This window comes from Eimeria necatrix, genomic scaffold (genome assembly GCF_000499385.1).
Source record: "Eimeria necatrix Houghton genomic scaffold, Enh_scaff415, whole genome shotgun sequence".
Classification (NCBI taxonomy): Eukaryota; Apicomplexa; class Conoidasida; order Eucoccidiorida; family Eimeriidae; genus Eimeria; species Eimeria necatrix.
The window spans coordinates 215-23,295 of record NW_013654314.1 but is presented as its reverse complement, the minus strand read 5'-3'; the positions used below and the strand labels follow the sequence as shown (position 1 = coordinate 23,295).

At 49.9% G+C, this 23,081-nt stretch overlaps 6 protein-coding genes across 6 annotated transcripts; 2 read left to right on the top strand and 4 right to left on the bottom strand.

Annotated features, from left to right (window-relative positions):
* Positions 1-419: 419 nt before the first annotated feature.
* Positions 420-1,904, bottom strand: ENH_00052190 (hypothetical protein, conserved; the record flags this gene model as incomplete). Its single annotated transcript, XM_013581448.1, has 1 exon — positions 420-1,904. The coding sequence occupies one exon, from the start codon at positions 1,902-1,904 to the stop codon at positions 420-422; it is 1,485 nt and encodes a 494-aa protein (XP_013436902.1).
* Positions 1,905-4,160: 2,256 nt separating this feature from the next.
* ENH_00052180 (hypothetical protein, conserved) lies at positions 4,161-5,663 on the bottom strand (the record flags this gene model as incomplete). Its single annotated transcript, XM_013581447.1, has 1 exon — positions 4,161-5,663. One exon carries the CDS (start codon positions 5,661-5,663, stop codon positions 4,161-4,163), a length of 1,503 nt encoding a protein of 500 aa, XP_013436901.1.
* Positions 5,664-8,317: 2,654 nt separating this feature from the next.
* Positions 8,318-9,766, top strand: ENH_00052170 (hypothetical protein, conserved; the record flags this gene model as incomplete). Its single annotated transcript, XM_013581446.1, has 1 exon — positions 8,318-9,766. One exon carries the CDS (start codon positions 8,318-8,320, stop codon positions 9,764-9,766), a length of 1,449 nt encoding a protein of 482 aa, XP_013436900.1.
* Positions 9,767-11,915: 2,149 nt separating this feature from the next.
* On the top strand, positions 11,916-13,430 carry ENH_00052160 (hypothetical protein, conserved; the record flags this gene model as incomplete). The annotated part of the gene is made up of 1 exon (XM_013581445.1): positions 11,916-13,430. One exon carries the CDS (start codon positions 11,916-11,918, stop codon positions 13,428-13,430), a length of 1,515 nt encoding a protein of 504 aa, XP_013436899.1.
* Positions 13,431-17,072: 3,642 nt separating this feature from the next.
* ENH_00052150 (hypothetical protein) lies at positions 17,073-19,238 on the bottom strand (the record flags this gene model as incomplete). Its single annotated transcript, XM_013581444.1, has 3 exons — positions 17,073-17,491; positions 17,798-18,277; positions 18,572-19,238. The coding sequence occupies 3 exons, from the start codon at positions 19,236-19,238 to the stop codon at positions 17,073-17,075; spliced, it is 1,566 nt and encodes a 521-aa protein (XP_013436898.1).
* A 1,075-nt stretch (positions 19,239-20,313) lies between these two features.
* Positions 20,314-22,605, bottom strand: ENH_00052140 (hypothetical protein; the record flags this gene model as incomplete). Its single annotated transcript, XM_013581443.1, has 3 exons — positions 20,314-20,616; positions 20,935-21,934; positions 22,136-22,605. 3 exons carry the CDS (start codon positions 22,603-22,605, stop codon positions 20,314-20,316), a joined length of 1,773 nt encoding a protein of 590 aa, XP_013436897.1.
* Positions 22,606-23,081: the final 476 nt, after the last annotated feature.

The following is a 23,081-nucleotide window of genomic DNA, read 5'->3' as shown; positions in this document are numbered from 1 at the left end:
GCTCATAAAATTTGCGGTTCACCAAATACGAAAGAAATTGCGCATTCTTCTACATAGAACGCCAGTGCCGTGGGGCGCCATGCGTGCAGGCGCTTCATCCAGATCACTGAAAATATGGTCAGACACGCTAGAACGATCTGTTAGGTATATCGTCAGAGCTACACATCAATATATTGTACGAAGCCGCTGGCACAGAAGAAATGTGTATCCAGTGCGAAGCACACAAACCTGTACTATGAAGTCAGAGGGTCCCCTCTCAAGCTGAATGCGTTCCAGCACCCTGCCAGCGTTCTCCTGCAGTGGGTCCAAATGACCAATGTCGAATGCATCTCTGCAAAAACAGGCTTCTTCAAGTAGCAATGGCTCATATAGGCCACCCCGAAATGAAATGCACATCCTATGCTCATACTAGCACAAAATTAGTGGCCATACTTCATGAATCGTAATTCATCTTCCCTCCAGGGATTGTATTGGCTCGCCCTGAATGGCCTGGGGCTATGCGGGAAGCAAAAGAGCAGGCGCTTTAACTCTACTACCTCCTCGACGTTGGGGCGCGTTCCTGTTTTGTAGATATTCAGTGCATTAAGTAAGCGGTGCGCAAATTGTGCGTTGAGCCCTGGACGAAGTTGGCGTTTTCGCCCTCTCTGATGGTCGTAGGAAATATCGAAAGCGCTGATGAATTTTCCCCACCACAGAGGTACTTGCATGGCATCTCCGAGGAGCTGGACTGTGCAAACTATGTAGTCGAATGCCAAGAATGCATGCCCGAGAGCAGCAACTGCCAGAGAAGGCCGAATAGGCATAGTCCTGTTCTGCATCTGAGTCCATATAACGTCGACTAAGCCTTCCACCGTACGGACGAGAGTGTCTGTGTCTTCTTGGTTCAGAATACTTTTGGCAAACAGCCTGCGCAAAGTAAGGAAGTGAGACCACGTCGAGACATTCGTCCACATCCTGGAGAAAAGAGATTCTGACTGAAATCTTCTGATGAAGATATTGGGCTCCAGCACTGGCAAACGGACAAAAGGATGATTTGTAATGTCCGATGGCCCTTTCACCTGTCCCGCCTCATAGAACGGCACCGTTGCCAAAGCTGACGTTGACGGCTCCCCATCAATGCGCGAAGGATATGAGCCATGTTGCACTTTATTTTGATCAAATAAAAACATCGGATGTGTAAGTGGCCAGCTAGAATGCTGCAAAGGAGAAAGATGCTCATTAGACGCATCGGCTTCCACAGAAGGCATAAGAGTATCAGTGTGCAGAGGCGCATTATCACCCTCTTTCAACTGGCAATTGCTTTGACTACCAGCTGCACCTTCCGATGCGGTCATGGCCTCTGTACTGCGGAACAGCGTCCAGGTGGAGGCCTCTTTCAAAGACGGTGCAGAGGCGTGGACGTGCTCATGGTCTGCTGCAGCTTCCCTTAACATTGATGCTATTTCCGCCACCTTCCTTCCCCGTTCTATATCGGAGTGAGTCCCTGATAGTGGGAGTATTATGCCCATATCTGCCTCCAGTGATGCACACTGCTCTGCAATAAGCGATAGCTCTTCATCGGGTTCGCTCTTGTTTGCAGACAGCCGGCGCCGTATTGCCCCTGATTGCTGCTCCCGGTTGTGGGGGGCTTTGCAAATGACCCACAAAACAAGAGCTGAGAAAACGGAAATAGTCGCAGCCAATGAGACGAGGAATTGTCTATTTCGAAGCCTCGTGGGGGAGCGGCGCCCGGTTTGGCCGCTATGAACTGGTGGAATCGCAGTGTCTCGACCTGACAATGGAAAAAATAAAACTGTGGGATCTTGAGATACACCATAGTGGGGCTCTGAATGTACCGAGTTCAGTGTTTCACTATGCTGCTCACTTGCACGTCGATTCCTGTCCAGAGCAATTACAGGCACCATCGCCGTGGTGCTACGCACTACACTTGGGCTCAATAGCCGCCATAAAAGTGGAGCAAGAGTAGCGCTATGAACAGATTAAGGGAGATTTAATCTAGGAAGTACTAAAGGTGGAGGTCCAATGGTACCGAGCCTCTACAGCTTCGGAAGCGAGGCCGAAGTTTAGGGCTGGCAGCAAATGGCAATGCTCACGCCTAACCCCGCTGATGAGACTACACAATTCTTTGTTTGTTTGTCTTGCGAATTTCCACGCTCATAAAGGGCCAGCATTCGAGCTAACGACTTTTTTGTGACTGCCTAAAGACCTTTGTTTTGCGGTGCGTCTTTTTTAGACGACCCTGTAGTAGCAACGAAACAGACGTATCGCATGTACTGGTGATCCAACGGCTGTACAGCCCACCTGAGAATCAAACAAATTGAGACCATAATCTGCCGTAAATGCCTTTTACTGGCCCCAATGAAATAGATGAAGGCCAGGCCAGAGGATTCGTACGGCCTTCTCTGGATTGTGTGAAGCGTTGAGTAACAGGGTGATGATTGTCCTAGATGCTCAACTCTGTCAGCCTGTCTCGGTCAGTGATAAGTTTTAACCGCAATGTTTTTTAATTATTTTTATCCTTGGTAATGTGATTTTCGCTTCGTGGCGACTAGTCTCATAAGTAGCGAGGGAGAAAGGAAGGCGAATTATGGCATCTTGGCTGGTGCGCTGCGACATGTGCATACTCGCCTTGAGGAGCATATCAGTTGTTTCTGGTACACACAGGACTAGCTCGAAAAAAGAACCCGCTCGGTGTGCATTGATCCTTAGTGGATTATATGTGTGGAGGATGCACGGTTTTTTTCTCTAGTCCCTTTTCCTCTTGCAGCAAGATGGAGAGCCAGAAACAAGACACGCTCAGCCATGGTGCTTCAAGAACCTCTTCCTTGAAGGCTAAGAGCCACACACTCGATCGCCTTGTTCCGGAAAGACCTGCACGAGGTCAGCATGTATGCGCCGCTTTAATGGTTTGAGCACTGCTGAAGCATGTTGCTGACCGTTCGTGTTTTCAGTTGCCCAGGCGTGCACTCAGCAAAATACTCTGTGCATGGTAAGTCACTGGAAATTCGCCTATCCACAAAGCAAAGTGGCTATTGAAGTAAGTACTGCGACACGGAATTGAGCCGCGTTGAATCTTCTGATAAACATAACCGTGTAACCTTGCAATTTTTTGAGGCGCTGAAGAGGAGTACGCGCAACTCTCGCACTAGACGTGGAAAAGACCCCCTTTCTGTGGGACTGTTAGTGTCGTGGACGGATATGCATGCAGGCGGATTGCCGAGGTGCAACTGCAACGATGCCGCAGTCTCGCACCACGCACACGCGCTTCACAGCGCGTTACGGTGGCTTATCAAGTGGACAGTGTACGCTGATGCATCATTGGATGGACAAGGCGTTGGAATTTCGTGCAGATCAGGGTAGTCTTGCTGAGCTACTGCTGTGCTATTTGACTCTCGTGCGGCATTTGGGGCAGAAACACAGGAAGCATAGGCCACGTTGAGCCACATGCCAGCGTATTCTACACGTCAGTCGCCCTCGTGCTCATGCTGTACCGAACAGTGTGTAGACTTGGTCGGAGCGCTTCACCACTGCATCTGTTAATTCACTGCTTTACCTGCTCGATGATGTGAACATCACGAGCCTAAACGCGGAGCGATGGCATAACATGGATCAAAATCTTCGCGGCTTCTCGGTAGAAGCCGCTGCCACGAGTGACGAGTGGCAGTGCGGAGAATAACACTGGGTTGCAGGAACTCTGACTGCTCAGTCTGTCACCCTGCTCTTTGATTATTGAAAAATGGTCAGCGCATAAAACTTGCGGTTCACCAAATACGAGAGAAACTGCGCGTTCTTCTACATAGAACGCCAGTGCCGTGGGGCGCCATGCGTGCAGGCGCTTCATCCAGATGACTGAAAATATGGTCAGACACGCTAGAACGATCTGTTAGGTATCGTTAGAGCTACACATCAATATATTGTACGAAGCCGCTGGCACAGAAGAAATGTGTATCCAATGCGAAGCACATAAACCTGTACTACAAATTCAGAGGGTCGCCTCTCAAGCTGAACGCGCTCCAGTACCGTGCCAGTGTTCTCCTGCATTGGGTCCAAATTGCCAACGTCGAATGCATCTCTGCAAAAAGCAGGCTTTTTCAAGTAGAAAGGCTCATAAAGGCCACCCCAGAATGAAATGCACATCCTCTGCTTATACCAGCACAACATTAGTGGCCGTATTTCATGAAATTTTTATCATCTTCCCTCCAGGGATCATAATGGCTGTCCCTGAAGGGCTTGGGGCTATGCGGGAAGCAAAAGAGCAGGCGCTTTAACTCTACTACCTCCTCGACGTTGGGGCGCGTTCCTGTTTTGTAGATATTGAGTACATCAAGTAGGCGCTTCGATATGTATGTGTTAAATACGACACGCTCTCGGTGATTGGAAGATAAACAATCGACGGAATAGTCAGTGGGGAAAACGCTGATGAATTTTTCCCACCACAGAGGTAACTGCATGGCATCTCCGAAAAGCTGGATTGCGCTTACTATGTAGTCGAATGCTAAGAATGCTTGCCCTAAAGCAGCAGCTGCTAGCGCAGGCTGGGTCCGTCTAGCTTTGTTCAGAAACTGAATCCATACATCGTCGATTAGTTTTTCCAATGTACGCATGAGAATGTTTACATCTTCTTGGTTAAGAGTAGCCTTGGCAAACAAGCTGCGAATGATCAGAAAGTGATTCCATACTGAGACATTCGTCCATAGCCTAGAAAAAAAACCCTCTGTCCGGATTTCCCTCAAACGAACATTGGGTTCCAGCACGGGTACACGTGCAAAAGGATGATCTGCAATGTCCCACGCCCCTACAGCCCTCGCCTCAGGATACTGCTGGGTCACCGACGCTGATGTTGACGGCTCCCCATCTTGTTGTTCGTCAGCTAGGCTCGATGGAGATGTGTCGCTTTCCTGATCTTCCAGCTCACTGGAAGTGCTGGGAGATATGCGTACCCAGCCAAAAGGTTCCAAAGCGGCAAGATATTCCTCAGACGCATCAGCTTCCGCAGAAGACATAAGAGGATCAATCTGCGAAGGCAAATCCCCACCGTCTTCAAACCGGTAAGTGCTTTGACTACCCGCTGCATTTTTGGCCAGAGCCATGACCGTTGTCTCTGGGGATGGCGTTGTGCTGGAGGCCTCTTCCAAAGATACTGCCATGGCGGCGACCTGCTCATGGGCTGCTGCAGCTTCCCGTAACATTGATGCTAGTTTCGCTATCTTCCTTCGTGGATGCATGTCAGAGAGAGTCTCTGGTAATGGGCGCACAACGCCCATCTCTGCCTCCAGTGCTGCACACTGATCTGCAATAAGGGACAACTCTTCTTCATCGGCTTTGCGTTTACTGGCAGCAAGGCGGCGCCTCAGTGCCCCTGATTGCTGTTCTTTGCTGTGGGAGGCTTTGCAAATGGCCCACAAAAAAAAAACTGAGAAAACAGAAATAGCGGCAGCCAATGAGACGAGCATTTTCCGGCTCAGATCCCATGATTGGGGACGCAGCCGGTGGTTGTCTGGAAGGCCTCGACAATTTCGAGTGGGGCGGCCCGAATATGGGGGAAGCAACAATGTGGCTTCGTCAGCCGCATACTTGTGCTCTTGTGGAAACGAAAATTTCAATGAATGCTCAAGATGCTCGTTTCTTTGCCAGTGTTTTACTTGAGTAAAGGCGGGCAGCATTCCCGGTTCGACGTTGTCTAATGAAAGGCGTTTCAAGTTAAGCTGAGGTGATGTTTTGAGGGAATTTTACCTCTCAAAAACAGATAAAAAGAAATAAAAGCAAAGTAGCTTATGGTATCTTAGCTGAGGTAGAGTTTCTCCTCGGTGCCTTAGCAATGCCGAACGGCCATGCCGACGTGGAGTCCCACCATGGCAGTCTTCGATACGCCTGGAGCAACGCTCTCAGTGTTCCCTTTGAAAGATGAAGGGATTTTGTTTACTCACTAAAAATGAAATTAATATGAAATGCGAGGGTGACCGTCGGAACACAATGATGTTTCGCCCAGAACATTCAATGAGCCTTTTTGTAGTTGCTGCAACAAACAAAACTGTCTTGAGTTCTGCCTAGTCATGTTATCGCTTCCAAGAAGAAGTAATTTAATTCATGTAACATCAAGTCTCTTTCTTAATGAGCTAAGAACGAATATTGCATGCATAAAAAATGCAACGCTTCTTTGTTCCACCAGCGAGCCTGACAAAAGGCAATTTCATCCTCAGTGCCTTAGGGTCGCTGAGGCCGTTACATTCAATATTGAGCCTATACTCCCGCTGCTTTCAATAAATTAATAGAGGTAATCACTTCATCAGCGCTTTTAACTGCTGTGTTTGTGAGTGTACACTGGCACACTCTGATGTTGTCCTCCAATTATGATATGTGCTTTCCTGCAGTACCATTTAAACCCTTTAGGTGGTATCCCATGTCATACTGGCTTCTCAATCTGGGGCTCTGTGGCATGTTTGGACTTGAAAGGGGCAGCACGTTCTAGACCACAGCATAGAAACATGGAAGCTAACCTTTTCCCCAAGGTGCTTACGTTGTCAGCACTACAACTCAACACTAGTAGTGCAAGGCCCTTATCAAGGAGTCGGTTGAATCGGGCCACAATGCCCACCAAGCATCAAACGCGCCGACTCTGTCTTGTACGAACGAATTGTGGAGCAAGAGACACTTTGGAGTGCGCTCCTTGCATTAGAGACAGTGAAGGATGCTGCTTATGTAATTAGAAGCTTGAGTAAACGGTAGAGCGGAGTCTGGTTATGGCTGAATTCCTTCAGGATCTAACAAAGCTAATAAGTGTTTCGCCAAGTCTCCGGTGCTACCAGCACCTGTGCAAATCACCACGTGTTTTCAGCCAATATTGCCACTGGCGTGGCAACATTGGCTGACAGTCTCACAGTCCGTTTTCTTTTTCTTTAAGGAAGTTGAGTCGATAAGTGGAGACTAATGATGCGATGGCTATCCAGCTAAGTGCGGGCTAATACCAGTCAACGCGTGGAGCACTTGGAGCCTCAGCAGTGTTCACACCAGCTTTGAACAGTCGGCTGCGATAGCTTAGCATGCTTCGGACTAATGTGTGGAGTGAAGCTGGGTGAAGCATTGCAGCGCGAGGGTTGGCGCATCTCTGCAGCACGATTGTACGTGCGACCAGCCCGCGAGCGAGCTTTTGCAATGCAAGTGGGAGGCAGCGTGGTTGCACAGGGGGGCAGACAGGCAATAGTTACAAACGAGCGCTGGATCTACTTTAAGGGCCAGTATCTTGTGGTTACAGGCTTAATGAAGTAGTGTTCCAAGGACAAGAACAAGCACGTAGCTCAGAAAACGGTAAGGAGGCCGTGAGCGAAGTCGCCGCTTCATGTGCCCTCCCTGTACCTGTTGATTTCAGAATGCATAGCATACTTAAAACGCCTGAAAGTGTATTAAAGAGCAAGCAGCGCTAAAATTGAAGCTCAAGGTGGCTGCGCAATGCCGCCATCCGCTTGCACCGTTTCCCTGTAAGCCTTCATGCTTTACTCTGATCTAGGGCCTTTAGTAACGGCCTGTTGGTTCCCATATTCCCAAAAAAACCGAGTTCTATTCTTCTTCTTGTCCATTATATTTTTCTGTATCCTTTAGCAGGCACCCTAGTTGTTTGACCCCATTGTCGAAGGAGCGTTCCGGCGGGACAAGTTTGCCGTGACGTGAGCTGAATATGCCGGATTAATCCACTCAGAATCTTAGGATAGGCGATTAAAAACGTATATTTGAGAATCTTTCCTGGAAAGGGAACAGGCTGAGATCCTAGGACTGATGTACTTACGCACAGTTAAAATGATAGTGCCTGTGAAAAGGTTTTATAGCACCCAAATGTATGTGGGAATTGGAAAGAGGTGTCTTGGAAAGAAACTTCAGCACACATTCTTAATCATCATACACAGAGACTGTCATAGCAAACTAGGGTATAGGCCAAACGCTTAAATCCATCTGGTCCGTGGCAGTGGTCCAGCATTGGGCCGACAACAGGTGTCGCCCGAGTTTTGTCCATGTATTCACCCCTATGTCTTCCTCCTAGCCCACATAATCAAACCATTCAAGCAATAGTGAGATAGTAGCATCCTCAACAGTGGAAGGGAAAACTGGAGCTGTCTGTTCGGCAGGGCTTGCTGGAAGGCTCCCCTGGGCGCATGAAGGCACCCCAGAAGTAACAGTAAGGCAACCTTCTGGTCAGTTGTGGTAAACGTTCATTTTCCCCTTCATGAATCATTCAAATTGTGGAACATGAGTGAAATGGCAAACAATAACGTTCCTCTAAGCTGACATTCGAACAGCGGTCCATCAGACAATCAACTACTGCGGGATGCCGCTCATATCAGTTCTGGGCAGGCGCAGCCCATGCAAAGAGCAACCCGATGAATCATTGAAATTACCATTTCCACAACACCACGCTAATGCAGTTGATCAAGAGATAAGAGGTTTTCCTCCCCACCTTTGCCAGGCTGCTAAGACTGTAGCTGCTCATGCAGACAAGCACAAGAGTATCTCAAGAACACGTCGCCGGAATCGGCCACTCCTGGTCTCGCTGGTTTCCACTGTTTCTCTTGTAGCCATCATAATGCTGTGGTATTTATGCAAAGCCTTCCGCAGCACCAAACAAGCGTCAGGAGACACAACTCGCAGGCTCTCTTACAAGGCAACACAGGAAGACGGGGATGAGATGTCGCGTATCTTGGAGCAATGCTTGGAAATGGAGGAGGATTTGGGAATTTTCTTTTCAAGACCTCAATCGCCTCTGGGCACTGAGCCGCCGGCAAAGATAGCGAAGTTGGTGTCGATGTTAAGTAAGGCTGCAACCCAGCATGAACGGATGGTGAAGGTAGCATCGACGTCGCATGAAACCTCCACTCGATCTGTGAAGATCCTACCGTACAGTTCTTCGTTGCAAGCTTTCACTGGAAATAACGAAGCTATCCCTGCCCCAAATTTACAGCCTTGTCGTTGTGTAACTATGACATCGGGCTCCACTGGAGCTCAAGGAGGACAGGAAACTGCCAGCACAACTTTGGACAACGCCGGAAAGCCGCATTGCGGGCGGAGAACATCCTCGTCACTAGAGACTCCACCGTCTACAGGAGGAAAAAGTGAACCAAACAAACAAAGAAATAAGCTCGAACACCCTTATGTGCGCCTGCCAGTGCTGGAGTCAGATGTTATACCGAGAATGGTCCAGCCAACACTCGTTTTTCGTCCAGATCACGCAAATACCCTTTCCTATTCTGAACTACATACATTGCGGAATTTGTTTGCAAAAGAAAAGCTCAACCAACATGATGCGGATACGCTCGTTGTTGAGTTAGAGAATTTGGCTTCTAGATTTTGGTGTCTGGCGCAGCGTGGCTTCGAAAAGACCTCTCCCACTTTCGCCAGTGCGACCTTGGGGGGATATTTTCTCGCATTTGACTTCATAGTTCGTGCAAACGAGGTCCTCGGGGACTCCATGCAATTATCCGCTTGGTGGGGAAAATTCATCTCAGCCTTCGAAACCGATTACTCATTCACCCCACCGAGCAAGTTCTCCAGGATCGCTACAAGATTTCACGGGAAACTGGCAGCTCGCTTGCTTGACGCGCTTAGAATCTACAAATCAGGGAAACGGCCACCTGTGGATGATGTTATTGAGATAAAGCGGATGTTGTTGTTCTCGCCCCATTCGTCGCCGCTATTCAAGGATATTCAGTGGGACACTTGGAGAGCTGATGACTACCATTATCATAAGTTCCCTCCACATATATTTGACATGTTCGTATGAGGGAAAAGCACATGAGGAATGCACCTTTGGCTAGCATCCTTTGCAGCTTTCTCCAGAGTTTGCGTCTTCCCTAACCACAGATTTGGCTTCACAGACGCTGCAGCGAAGCACTGAGGATTTTTCCAAACACAAATGGAATTCTTCGTGACATTTATGTTGGCAAGCGAACCGTGCGTCATTGCATCTGTCTAGTACATCAGTACTTTTAAGGCTCACTTCAGTATTACCATTTGTTTAGAAGGTGCTGCCTCATGCGACCCACCAAATAAGAGGCTGCACTTTGAAGACAAAAGACTGAAGTGACCTTTTCATGAGGCAAAGCGTGTCATTCCACTTTCAGCTGCAGATAATTTTGCGGCAGCTGCTCTTTGTTGAACTCTTCCGGTGCAGTGTTTCGCGGGCAGCCAGCACAGGACATGTACCACTTCACGCACAGGAAGGCAAAGCCTTTCAAAAAAAGATTCAGCAGCCGGCATGCAGGTAGTCCGCTGGTTGTTCGTAATTGGCATGAGCATTTCGTCTTTTTCAAAGCTTCCCTTCAGAAAGCGGCCTGTTATATTGGTATATATCTACTATGATTTCTGCTATGGAGTACCTGGTGAAGGAGCATCAGTGAACCGTCCAAGATGCAGCAGGCATGACGGAGAACCGCTTTAGCACCATGCATCAAACTGTTTCAAGCAATTTAAGAACGCATCTGGAGCTCCATATTCAACAAAAGTGGGAAGCCATTTAGGTAATGAGAATGCGGAAGATGAATCCCACAGCGGCCTCGCTGGGCATCATAAAATTCCACTTCAGTTTTGCGAGTGCTATGAGCGTAGCAAACAGGCCCACTGTACGAAGCAAAGAGAAGACGATTTCAGGATTAGTCCAAAGGGTGTACGTACGTGACAGGGTAGCTGGTGAAGTAAGAGCGGAATATTCCAGCCGTTCAGCCGACTATTCGAACACTTTGAGATCTAAGCAGGTGTGGGTGATGTAAATTATGTATTACGAACACAGATGTGGTTATTTCTACATCTGTGCCCGCCGTGAATTTTATTTGAAGTGGCCTGTGCATGCTTCACCAAATTTCGTTATGAATTCATTTTAAAATGGTTTTGGCATAAGAAATACTGGAAGCAAGGGCAAGCTCGCGAACAAAGTTGCAGCCCGTTGCTTTGACAGATCAGTCGTTGTGTGCAGGAATGCACCAGTCGCCTTGTGCAGGAGTAATCCCTGGTGATGGGGCATTGTTTCCTGTAGACGCGGTACATGCCGTGCTTTGATATTCAAAGAACTGGAACAGGCTTTGAAGCTAATTTTGCGCACAGGTGCAGGTATGCAGTTCATAAGATCTTCCTGGTGCCTCACGCGCTTGGCTGGCTTGATACGAGTAAGTGTTGTCACGTTGTGCCGGGATTTGATATCAGTAGCATCCCAAATCTTACCTAGAGAATCACGTAAGGCACGCAGGGCGCTGACAAAGCGCTTTGCAGAGATCAACGGGACCACAGTGTCGTGCTTCTGTAGTCATGATAGTTTAGAGCTACTTTACCTCCAGATATCCCAACAGCTGGACTAGTTCTCGCTATGCGAGCAATTCATCCAGCCATAAAAATGTAGTAGCTTCAAGGCTTTCTGAATACATAGAGGGAACAAGAGCGTGGAGCACGTCTATCGAAGAAGCTCCGCAAGTGTGGAATGGAGCCAGCCGTTGAAGCCGGCAAAATAAGATTTTAATATCCATAAATGGCAACAAGCTTCTTGACAATCGCATTTGTGTCTTATTGGACCAGAATCGAAATCTCTCCAGGAAAGGAAATAGTCATTGGTTTTGGATTGCGATTGAAGAGCGAAGATGACTCCAATATTATAACCCTCTTCCGCCTCTTCCATTTTATCGTTTTTGCCTCCATCATCATACAAATCCCTCTTCGACACCTTAATTGCTAGCATTAGCAAAGGTTACAGAAGCCTCCCAGGCCCGTACTCCGGGCTGGTGTCACGCGCTTCCCATACCAGGACACGCTCAAAAGTGCTTGAATTAGTTGAGATGTGACACAATATATATTCTTTAATTGTTTGAATGGTAGAGAAAACACAGTCCACGTTGGATCTCCTCTGCATTCGAGCAGCAGTCCATTGGACACTTGACCACTCCGGAATGCTGTTCCCATCTCCCAGCAAGGAAAACCAACGTCAGAAATGTCTTGAAGGACACGTGCACTTGCCCCTGGCACGCATTGACAGTTATGTATCTAAAGACGGTGCAATACCTTTGTTTTCCTCTTTTCCTGGGCAGTCTGCTGGAACCGCATTAGCCCATGCAGGCACACGACGACGCTCTAGCGCCCGGCGTTGGAGATGGTCGACCCTCTTCGGATGGACAGCCAGATTCTTAGTTTTTGCCATTGTAATGTTTTGGTCCATATGCAAAGCCTCCCGTAGCACGAAACAAGCATCAGGAGGGATAGCTCGAAGGCTCTCTTACGGGACAAGGGGAGGAGACGAGGAGATGGCGCGTATCGTGGAACAATGCATAGAGATGGAAGAGGATTTGGGAATTTCTGCATCAAGATCCCCATCACCCTTGAACACTGAACCGTCTGCAAAGATAGCAAGGCTAGTGTCGATGTTAAGCGAGGCTGCAACCGCGTATGAACGCATGACGGCTGTGGTATCGACGTCATATGACCCTTCCACCGTGGCAGCTTCTTACTACCAAGAAGAAGAAAACTCATCCCAGCAAGCGCTGGGATGTCCTTATTTTTTCCAGCACGAAAGCGCGCTGGAAATGTTACCGCACACTTCTTCGTTGCTTACTCCCATTGGGAACAGCGAAACTAGCCCTGCCCCAAATTTATGGCCCTATACTTGTCGAACTATGATTCCAGGCGCCACAGGAACTCAAGGAGGACAGGGAACTGCCAGCGCAACTTTGGACAACACCGGAAAGCCGCATTTCGAACCGAGTACATCCTTGTCTTTAGAGATGCCACCGCCTCTTGGAGGAAGAACCAATCTCCAGGGACACTCGAATATTCTCCAACACCCTTATGTGAGCCGGCCAGTGTTGGAGTCGAATGTCGTGCCAAGATTGGTCCAGCCAGCAGTCATTTTTCGTCGAGTTCACGCAACTAGCATTTCCTTTTATGAACTACATAGGTTGCGGAATTTGTTTGCAAAAGAAAGGCTCAACCAGCAGGATGCGGATTTGCTCGTTGGTTCAATAGAGAATTTAGCTGCTAGATATTGGTCTATTGCGCAGCGTGGCATGCAAAGGACCTCTCCTGCTTTCGCTAATGCGACCTTGGGAGCATATTTTCTGGCATTTGACTTTATAGTTCGTGCAATCGAGGTCCTCGGGGATTCCATGCAATTATCCGCTTGGTGGGGGAAATTCGTCTCAGCCTTTAAAATCGACTATAGTTTGTTTCCTGAAAGGCGGCACTGCAGGGTCAGTACAAAGTTCCAAAGGGAACTGGCGAACCGCTTGCTTGGTGCGCTGAAAATTTACATAACGGGAAGGGCCCCTCCTGCGGAAGATGTGGTTGAGCTGAAACGGATGTTATTTTTTTCTCCCCACGCGCCACCGGTATTTAAGAATGCTCAGTTTGAAGAATTCAGAGACCAAGATGATGATTTTTCATGCAAGATCGCGAGACTTTTCCACATTTAGTATGAATAATGGGCATATGGAAAGTGTGTGTCGCGATACATTTCCATATTTGTGCGAATAGTGGGCATGTGAAGAATGCGTCATGACCTTAAGCACCGCTTACTGCAGCAGTGCCGAAGCGTGCAACACAAGCGAAAGGCGCCAGAGCACATTTGCTGCAAGCATGATGTGGTTGAAGGCCGCCGCGACCTATTAGTGGCCCTTACCTGTGTGTTGTACATGAGTGCTTGTGGGGTCGATGTTTTGGCCAACCGTCGGTTGAGGAGGTGCTACCTGGCAAGCCACACCAATTATTTTATAAGTGGCATCGTTTCGAAAGGGGCGACTGATAGTAGCCCCTCAAGAGACAAAACGCGGCTTTCTATTTGGAGCCCCAGCTAATTTGCGGCATCGGCCGCTCGGCACAAACTATTTTAGTACTGTGTTTTTTTGTCCAGCATGACTAGCGGCATTCATCCATTCACCTTCTGCCGGGCGAACGAGATGCCGGAATCGATATGTAGGGAGCTCGCACGCTGATCACAGCAAGCAAGCACTTTTCTAATTCAGCCAAGCAGCTTCACTTCGGAAACTGGTCCAGAAACTTAGTCTTAACTTCCGCACGAAGTATAATGGCTCACTAACGCCGTCAGGAAGCTCAATTTCCACTGCACAGAGAGGCTTCCACTAAAAGTTTACTTCTTCAATTGGCGCCAGCTGAGTGTTGTCCAGCGCCGCGTAAGTACTCAAGGCAGCAAAGGGCAGGGCAGCAGAGAGCAAGGCCGACAGTTCCTGTGTTTTTCCGGCATTGCCTCATCAATTCGACAAGCCAGCGTTAGTGCATTCGTGGTAGATGTTGTAGCCAAAGTAGCCGCTCTGCCTGCCAGAGACCTAGCGGCTGTATTGAACTTGTTCTGAAGGACCTTAAGTCTTTGCAGCAAGCTACATCATTGAGACACTCGTAAAATGCACCGAAGAATGCTGAAGCCGTTCAAAGGCACAATTGCCCGTGCGGCCAGTTGTGCGAGCGACAAGTTGCAGACAGTGCCTGCATACCAACGAGGCCCTTCAGGAAACTCACGCACCAAGCGCTGCTTGGCGTATTATAAGTGAGTCAGTTTTGAAGAAATGTGGGATGCCCCACAGTGCATATACTTGAACAGTACCCAGCATGAACACTAACTCAGGGGACTCGTGGGAACTTGCAGTATCAGTGCGGGGCATCCACCTATGCTGTACTACTGCAACCGTTGCACAACTGCGGCTTCTGCTGCCGCAGAAACTTAGAGCTCCAGCTGTCCATAGGGGATGCCAATGTTTTTTTCTTAACTCATTAGACCCCCAATGTTCTCCGCTTTGCTTGAGGCTACTATTGTCGCAGCTGGTCCTGCTTCTGATGACATTACCTTTGCTGATGCAGTTAGGGCACCATTCGCGTCTAATTAGATGCGGTTCAAAGCTTTTTGACTCATAGAGACCTCTGCTGTGTCCTGTAGCTGCACCACTGGCACTGCAGGTGAGATAGCCGCCGAAATTGGTACAAACCTTGCATAAAGGATGATGCGGACCTTCACGGCAGCACTCGACCGCTCTCTGTAGCTGTTTTGAGCTTTAAGACATTCATGTCCGCTAGCCCCACCAAGCAAGTCGCGAAGGCAACTGCTTCGCCGGAGGCTCCTAAGAGAGAGCGATGGTATTACGCTGTTCTGGAGCTCCCTTTGCTGATAGGGCATTTTGCTTCGGTGTCGCCTTCACGCGCGGAGGAGAGAACTACAACTATTTATATAGTCCTGCCGCCCTAAAGGCGAGACCATGCATACATGACTCCACGTAGGCGGTGGAGGTACGACCGCAAGCCAGGCCAGCTGTAGTTCACAGGCACTGCAATAGAGCTTACTGGTGACCTAGAGAAGATAGCTAGCTGGCGACCTACAAGAGGTCAAAACACGGAACGATGACAGGACCCTCTTACTAGGATCGAAGTAAGGCAATTTATCGGCAAATTAACGTGAATACACTAGACGTGTCTGTAAATACCTTGAGATTAAGGCTGGCGATAGTGCCGACACCGGTGCAGGCCTCCTCTCCACAGGGCCTAGGAGGCGAGAACCCGGAGTGGGGGGGATTTTCAAGAAAACATATTTTGAAAAACTAAAGATAACTGCGTTTTGTGATATTTGGATTACTGTTTCAAGGAAATGCGCCGAAGGTAGACTGTAATCATAGACCCCTACTCGTGGGGCAGGTAGAAGGGTGGTCGCAGCAGTAGGTGCTGTGCACTACACCAGTAGTATCCGTGCTCATTACGACGAACACGTTCTTTTGGCCGCCGTGCCCAGTCCACGTGGTTGCGGTGCTTAAAGAGCACGCGAAAAACGAGTTGAGGAGCTTAGGATACGCATATTCCACATCCACCACAAAGGCATGGATACGAGTAAAGGCGTTGGGAGCGCAAGGGAAACGTGGTGACTGAGATATTCTTCGAGAACACGTCAGCAGCCTGCTGTGAAACATCTGCATGTGTTATACTGGAGACTATACGATTGCCATAGGCATTTTCCTTTACGCATGGGTAGATTGTGGAAGAGGAGCAGTGTTAGAATTCACAAATGTTGGAGGCAGTGGAGAAGGTGCGTGGCACATGGTCTACCTAAACAGGACTGTGCGGACTGGACACTCCAGTCTGCGCAATTTGGAATGCTGGATTTGGTCTAGGGCTCAGGCACACAAGCCCCCACGCCACCACAAAATCAGCTGCCGTCTGCGGGGCCTATGCTTCTGCTTGAGAGGTTATGCCGTCCTGACGGAGCGCGCCAGTAGACTCGAAGGAGTGATATTGCTGCCGCCTAAATGCCATGCCCACAATATCTTGGTGAAGATGTCGGAACAGTGAGTCTGCGGCGTTGTTGATCGCACCCTGCAAAAAAGTAATGATAAGGTCCCACAATTCTTTCGGGAAATCCAGCTATCTAGCCTTCTTTTCACGCAGTGCATTGGAGCTGCTCATAGGCTGTGTGTATGTCAAAGGGTGTTTTCGGTGTGTGGCGGGACATTCTGTAGAGCACAGCGTTCACTGCTGCTACTACGTTACTACCTCGCCCACGAATAAGGCGCGTTTCTCACAAATCTTCTACAGTCGACACATATCTTATAAATCAATACCAAATAATCAATAAGCCTTCATCCTTCGAGTCTGTCAGTCGAACTTTCCTAAAATGCAAAGGGTCATAGTTCTTGCGTCCTTGACCCGGTCGGGGCGGTGGCATGCACCGGTGCCGGCGTCATCGCCAGCGCCAATCTAAGGGTATTATTGATAGTTTTTTTTTCAAAATCTGTTTTCTTGAAAATCCACCCCACTCGCGGTTCTTGCCTCCTAGGCCTTATGGGGAGGAGGCCTGCACCGGTGCCGGCGCTATTGCCAGCCCCAATCTCCGGGTATTTACAGGCACGTCTAGTGTATTCAAGCTAATTCGCCGACAAATTGGCTTACTTCGATCCTAGTAAGAGGGTCCTGTCGTCTTTCCGTGTTATGACCTCTTGCAGGTCACCAGCTAGCTATCTTCTATAGATCACCAGCAAGCCCTGTTGTAGTGCCTGTGCACTACAACTTCCCCCCTTGCCGGACTGAACAAACCTACCCCAAAACACATTATTTTTGCCTTTTCAATCTCGATTCTCTTCTGAAGCTAACGTTGTGAGCGCATGCGGTACGCAGCGCTCCCTCCTCCCTCCTCGTCGAATGTTGCCCGTCCTGCAGGCGGTGAAAAGTGACGGATCCAAACCTCTACGCCTCGTAAGGACCAAGATTGTTTCGAGCCTGAAGACGTCTTCGCTGGCGGCGGCGCCAAGCGCGAAGTAAAGCCGGGAAGCCTGTATGGTGGTGAGCTGGCTCCCATGTGGCTTGTCTTCAAGGGACCCGTGCCACTTCATGAGGTACTGAGCTTCATCTCCTGAGCCGCGTTGGTCCATAATATAATCAACTTCACACTCCTCTGTTGGAGTGCCTGCTGCATCGCGGATAAGGGGACAGCCGACGTCGGCTTCCGGGAGAACCAAATCGCGAGGGCCGGGACGGTGGGGAACTAATTGCGAAACATGAAAAACGTTGTGCCATGCATAAGTAGGAGGTAAAGCGAGATGGTAAGCGACGGTGCCTATTCGTTCAATGATTTCAAAGGATCCTCGGTAACGGGACTCGAAATTAGGGCAGCTGCTGAAAAGCGGTAAGTCCTTGCTACTGAGCCAGACTTTGTCTTCCGCTAAATACTCCACGGCTCGGCGTTTCGTATGTGCGTAGTACTTCTGCTGCCATTTTGCCTTCTGTATGTGGCTCTACGCTCTGTCGCAGAGCTGCCGGAAAAGCTTAGTCATCGGAGGAGTGAGCGTACGAGCTAACGCGCCTACCATATCAAGGTTCGCAGCAGTCAACGGATTCTCGCCAATCATGACCTCGAAGGGAGATACCTCTGTAGATGAATGACTTGTCGTGTTGTAAGCAAGTTCCAGGGCCGAAAGCAAACGCTCCCACTCGCGTTCGTCAGATTGGATATAGGTACGAAGCATCTGCTCCAGTGTGCGGTTAACCCTTTCAGTCTGACCGTCGCTTTGCGGATGGTAGGACGAGGACATAGCCTGTTTGATGTTAAAGCGGTGACATAGTTGTTGCCAGAGGTCCGACTGAAAGTGGGGTTCGCGGTCCGATATGAGTACCTCTGGAAATCCGTGATAGCCGATAAGACGGTCTGCGAGAAGCTCCACGGTGTCTGCTGCTGTGAATGACTTCTTTGCAGGAACGAAATGAGCTATCTTGCTGGGGGAGTCGACCATCACGAGAATCGAGTCGTGCCCTGTCGTTGTAAGGGGAAGATCTGTGATAAAGTCAAGACACACGTGGGCCCATCGACGAGAAGGGATGAGTAGCTGTTGAAGAAGGCTTGCAGGTTTCTGGGTCAGAGACTTAGACGCACGACAGTGAGTACTGGATTCAACATACGCAGTAGTGTAAGTACGCATTCCTGGCCAGTAGTAGTGCTTGCTCAGAGCCGTGAAGCTCTTCTTTTGGCCTTGATGACCGGCTGTAACGTGGTCATGATGTGAGTGCAAGACATGCGTGAGGAACTCAGGGAATTGTGGAACACAGATTCGCCATAGCCCATGATTACAAATATGCAAGTAAGGCGGCACATAGCGAAAGGTGACGTGACGATTGCGAAACTCTATCTGTATAGCGTCTCCCGGTTGTTTTGCAGAGGCTTCGTAGGGAGCGCGGAAAACAGGACACTTCGAGTAGGCTTGCGGCCATTCAGGCGCCCCAGGAGGGTCAGCTCGAGTCTTCGTTGTAGGTGTAGGATGTTCCGCCTCTGGATTGGTCTCAGGCGGCGGAGGTGTAGGTGGTGATGGCAAGGTGCGTTGTCTGGATCGTTGCGAACGAATTCCGGCGAGCTCCTTGTGGTTGGCAGGCCGACCACGAGTGCAAGAAGCTGCGCGCGCTTGTGTTACTGCAAGCATGAGGGGTGTCGATGGTGTGTCGTGTGAGCAGGTGTTAGGAAGACCGGAACGGCGAAAGAAGGCATCAGCCACTTGAATGCGCGCTGCTTGAAGATAGGCGATGTGCAAATCCGGGAACTCGGCCAGGAAGTCTAACCAGCGGGCGGTGCGTCCGCGCAGAGGCTTCGATGCTTGGAATCGCTGGAGATGCGTAACAGCTTGGTGATCTGTATGAGCGGTAACTCTGGTGACACGGAGCAAATGAGACCACTTGTCCAGGGCCGTGACGAACGGCAAGAGTTCTTGATCGTACGCCGAGTATTTCTGTTGTGTGGGGTTCATAACCTGGCTGAGTTAACCGATGGGCTTGCCTTCTTGTTCTAGAACCGCTCCGATCGCGTAACCAGAGGCATCCGTGTATAACTCGAAAAGCCTCGTGGCGTCAGAAACTTGTAATGTAGTGAAATCGATTAAGCGCTGTTTGAGCTGCTGCATTGCCTTTGTGTGAAGTTCTGTCCATTTGGAGCAAACATCTTTACGTGTAAGATCAACTACAGGCCGCACAGCGTCTGCATAATCAGGTCCCATGAACATGCGACAGTAATTTATGGTGCCGAGGAACTGCCGCACTTGCGTTTCATTTTCCAGCACCTCTGGCCACTGCCGGATGGCTTCGATTTTGTCTTCTGCAGGTTTGATGCCTTCGGCCGTGATAGTATAACCCAAATATGTGATTGCTTGCCTAGCGAACTTGCATTTTGCGGAATTTTGGGTAGAATTGGTGTTGCAGGAAAACACTGAAAACTTGTCGCGGGAGGGAAACTGTAGTGCATAGTGCCTACTGCTGCGACTACGCTGCTACCTGCCCCTTGAGTAGGCCTATGAACAGCACCTAACGTTGGCCCATTTCCTTGAAGCAGTAGCTTATATATTATCGAAATACAGTTATTCTTAAGTTTCCAAAATCTGTTGTCGTTCGATTCGTCCCACTTGGGGTGCTCGCCTCCTAGGCCCTATGGGGAGAAGGCCTGCACTGGTGCCGGCGCTATCGCCAGCCCCAGTCTCCACGCATTTTCAGGCACCTCGAGCGTATGCATATTAATTCGCAGACAAATTGCCTTACTTTGATCCTAGTAGGAGGGCCCTGTCCTCTTCCAGTGTTGCGGCCCTTTGTAGGTCGCTAGCTAGCATCCGTCTATAGGTCACCAGCAAGCCCTGTTGTACTGCCTGTGCACTACAACTTCCCCCCTTGCCGGACTGAACAGACCTACCCCAAAACACATTATTTTTGCTTTTTCAATCTCTGTGCTTTTCTAAAGCTAACGCCGTGAGCGCACTCGGTGCGCAGCGCTCCCTCCCCCCTCCTTATTGAAGGGTGCCCGTGCTGCAGGCGGTGGAATGTGACGGACCCAAACCTCTACGCCTCGGAAGGACCAATGTTGTTTCGAGCCTGAAGACGTCTTTGTTCGCGGCGGCGCCAAGCGCGAAGCAAAGCTGGGCAGCCTGTAAGGTGGTGAGCTGGCTCCCATGTGGCTTGATCTTCAGGGGACCCGCGCCACTTCACGAGGTACTGGGCTGCACCTCCCGAGCCGCGTTGGTCCATAATATAGTCGACTTTGTATTCCTCTGTGGGATTTCCTGCTGCATGGTGGATAGGAGGCCAGGCGGCGTCGGCTGCCGGGGGAACCAAGGCGGGAGGGCAGGGGCGGTGGGGAACTAGCTGCGAAACGTGGAAAACGTTATGGCATTCATAGGTGGGAGGCAGAGCGAGGCGGTAAGCTACAGTTCCTATGCGTTTGATGACTTCGAAGGGTCCGCGGTAACGGGGCTCGAACTTAGGGCAGCTGTTGGAAGGCGGTAGCTGCTTGCTGCTGAGCCAGACCTTGTCTCCCACCGCATACTCCACTGCTCAGCGCTTTGTGTCTGCGTAGTACTTCTGCTGCCATTTTGCCTTCAGGATGTGACTATGTGCTCTGTCGCAGAGCTGCCGGAAAAGCTTAGTCATCGGAGGAGTGAGCGTACGAGCTAATGCGCTCACGATATCAAGGCCCGCAGCAGTCAACGGGTTCTCGCCAATCATGACCTCGAAGGGAGAGAGCTCAGTGGATGAATGACTTGCTGTGTTGTAAGCAAGTTCCAGGGCCGAAAGCAAACGCTCCCACTCGCGTTCGTCAGATTTGATATAGGTACGAAGCATCTGCTCCAGTGTGCGGTTAACCCGTTCAGTTTGGCCGTCGCTTTGCGGATGGTAGAACGAGGACATGCACCGTTTGATGTTAAAGCGGCGACAGAGCTGGTTCCAAAGATCCGACTGGAAACGGGGGTCGCGGTCCGATATGAGTACCTCTGGAAATCCGTGATAGCGGATAAGGCGGTCTGCGAGAAGCTCCACGGTGTCTGCTGCTGTGAATGACTTCTTTGCAGGAACGAAATGAGCCATCTTGCTGAGAGAGTCGACCATGACAAGAATCGAGTCGTGCCTTGTCGTTGTAAGGGGAAGATCTGTGACAAAGTCGAGACTCACGTGCGCCCATCGACGAGAAGGGATAAGCAACTGTTGAAGAAGGTCTGCAGGCTTCTGGTTAAGATACTTTGACGCTCGACAGTGGGTACATGACTCAACATAAGCAGTAGTGTAGGCGCGAATTCCTGGCCAGTAGTAGTGCTTGCTGAGAGCCGCAAAGGTCTTTTCCTGGCCTCGATGGCCGGCTGTGACATGGTCGTGATGTGAATGCAGAATGTGAGTAAGGAACTCAGGGAATTGTGGGACGCAGATGCGCCACAGTCCATGAACCCGGATGTGCAGGTAAGGCTCTACGTAGCGAAAGGTGAATTGGCTATTACAAAACTCGATTTGCAGAGCTTCTCCTGGTTGGTTTGCTGCGGCTTCGTAGGGAACGCGAAAAACAGGACACTTCGAGTAAGCTTGCGGCCAATGGCGCACATCAAGAGGGTCAGCGGGTGGCTTCGTTGTGAGTGTAGCAGGTTCCGGCTCTGGGTTGGGTTCCGGCGGCGCAGGTGAAGGCGCAGACGGCAGGCTGCGTCATCTAGGTCGTCGCGGACGAATTCAAGCGAGCTCTCGGTAGTTGGGACGCCGACCACGAGAGCAGGGAGCCGCGCTCGCTTGTCCTATTGCGAGCATCAGTGGTTCCGATGGTGTGTCGTGCGAGCAGGTGCTAGGAAGACCGGGACGGCGAGACAAGGCATCAGCAACTTGACTGCGCGCTCCTTGAACATACGTGATGTGCAAATCCGGGAACTCCGCAAGAAAGTCTAGCCACCGGGCGGTGCGTCTGCGCAGAGGCTTCGATGCTTGGAGTCGTTGGAGATGGGTTAGAGCTTGATGATCAGCGTAAGCCGTTACCTTGGAGACACGGAGCAAGTGCGAGAACTTGTCCAGTGCCATGACCAACGCCAAGAGTTCCTGATCGTAGATCGAGTATCTCTGTTGCGTGTGGTTCATGACTTGGCTGAGGAAGCCGATGGGTTTGCCGTCTTGTTCGAAAACTGCTCCGATCGCATAACCAGGGCCATCCGTGTATAACTCGAAGGGTTTCGTGGCGTCAGGGACTTGTAATGTAGTGAAGTCGATTAAGCGCTGTTTGAGCTGCCGCATTGTTTGCGTGTGAAGCTCTGTCCATTTGAAACTGACGTCTTTACGCGTTAGAGCAACCAGCGGCCGGGCAACGTCGGCATAGTCTGGTCCCATGAACATGCGACAGTAATTTATGGTACCGAAGAACTGGCGCACTTGCGTTTCGCTCTCCAGCACCTCTGGCCAATGCCGGATGGACGCGATTTTATCTTCTGCGGGTTTGATCCCCGTAGCAGAAATGGTATAATCCAAATATGTAATTGTTTGCCTCGCAAACTTGCATTTGCAGAATTTTGAGTAGAACTGGTGTCTAACAAAAATGCTTAGGACTTGTCGCAGGAGACAAACGTGCCCAGAGAGATCGGAACTATAGATAAGTACATCATCTAGGTACGCAATAACGCCCTGTCCCAATAAAGATTGTAAATAGGCATTAATGTTGGCCTGGAACGTAGCGGGAGCACCCTTAAGGCCAAAGGGCATCACGCGGTACTCGAATAGTCCGAGAACGGACCGGAAAGCCGTCTTCCACCGGTCTTCCTTAGCCGTACGTCTTTGATGGAATCCTGCTTCAAGATCCAAGGTGGAAA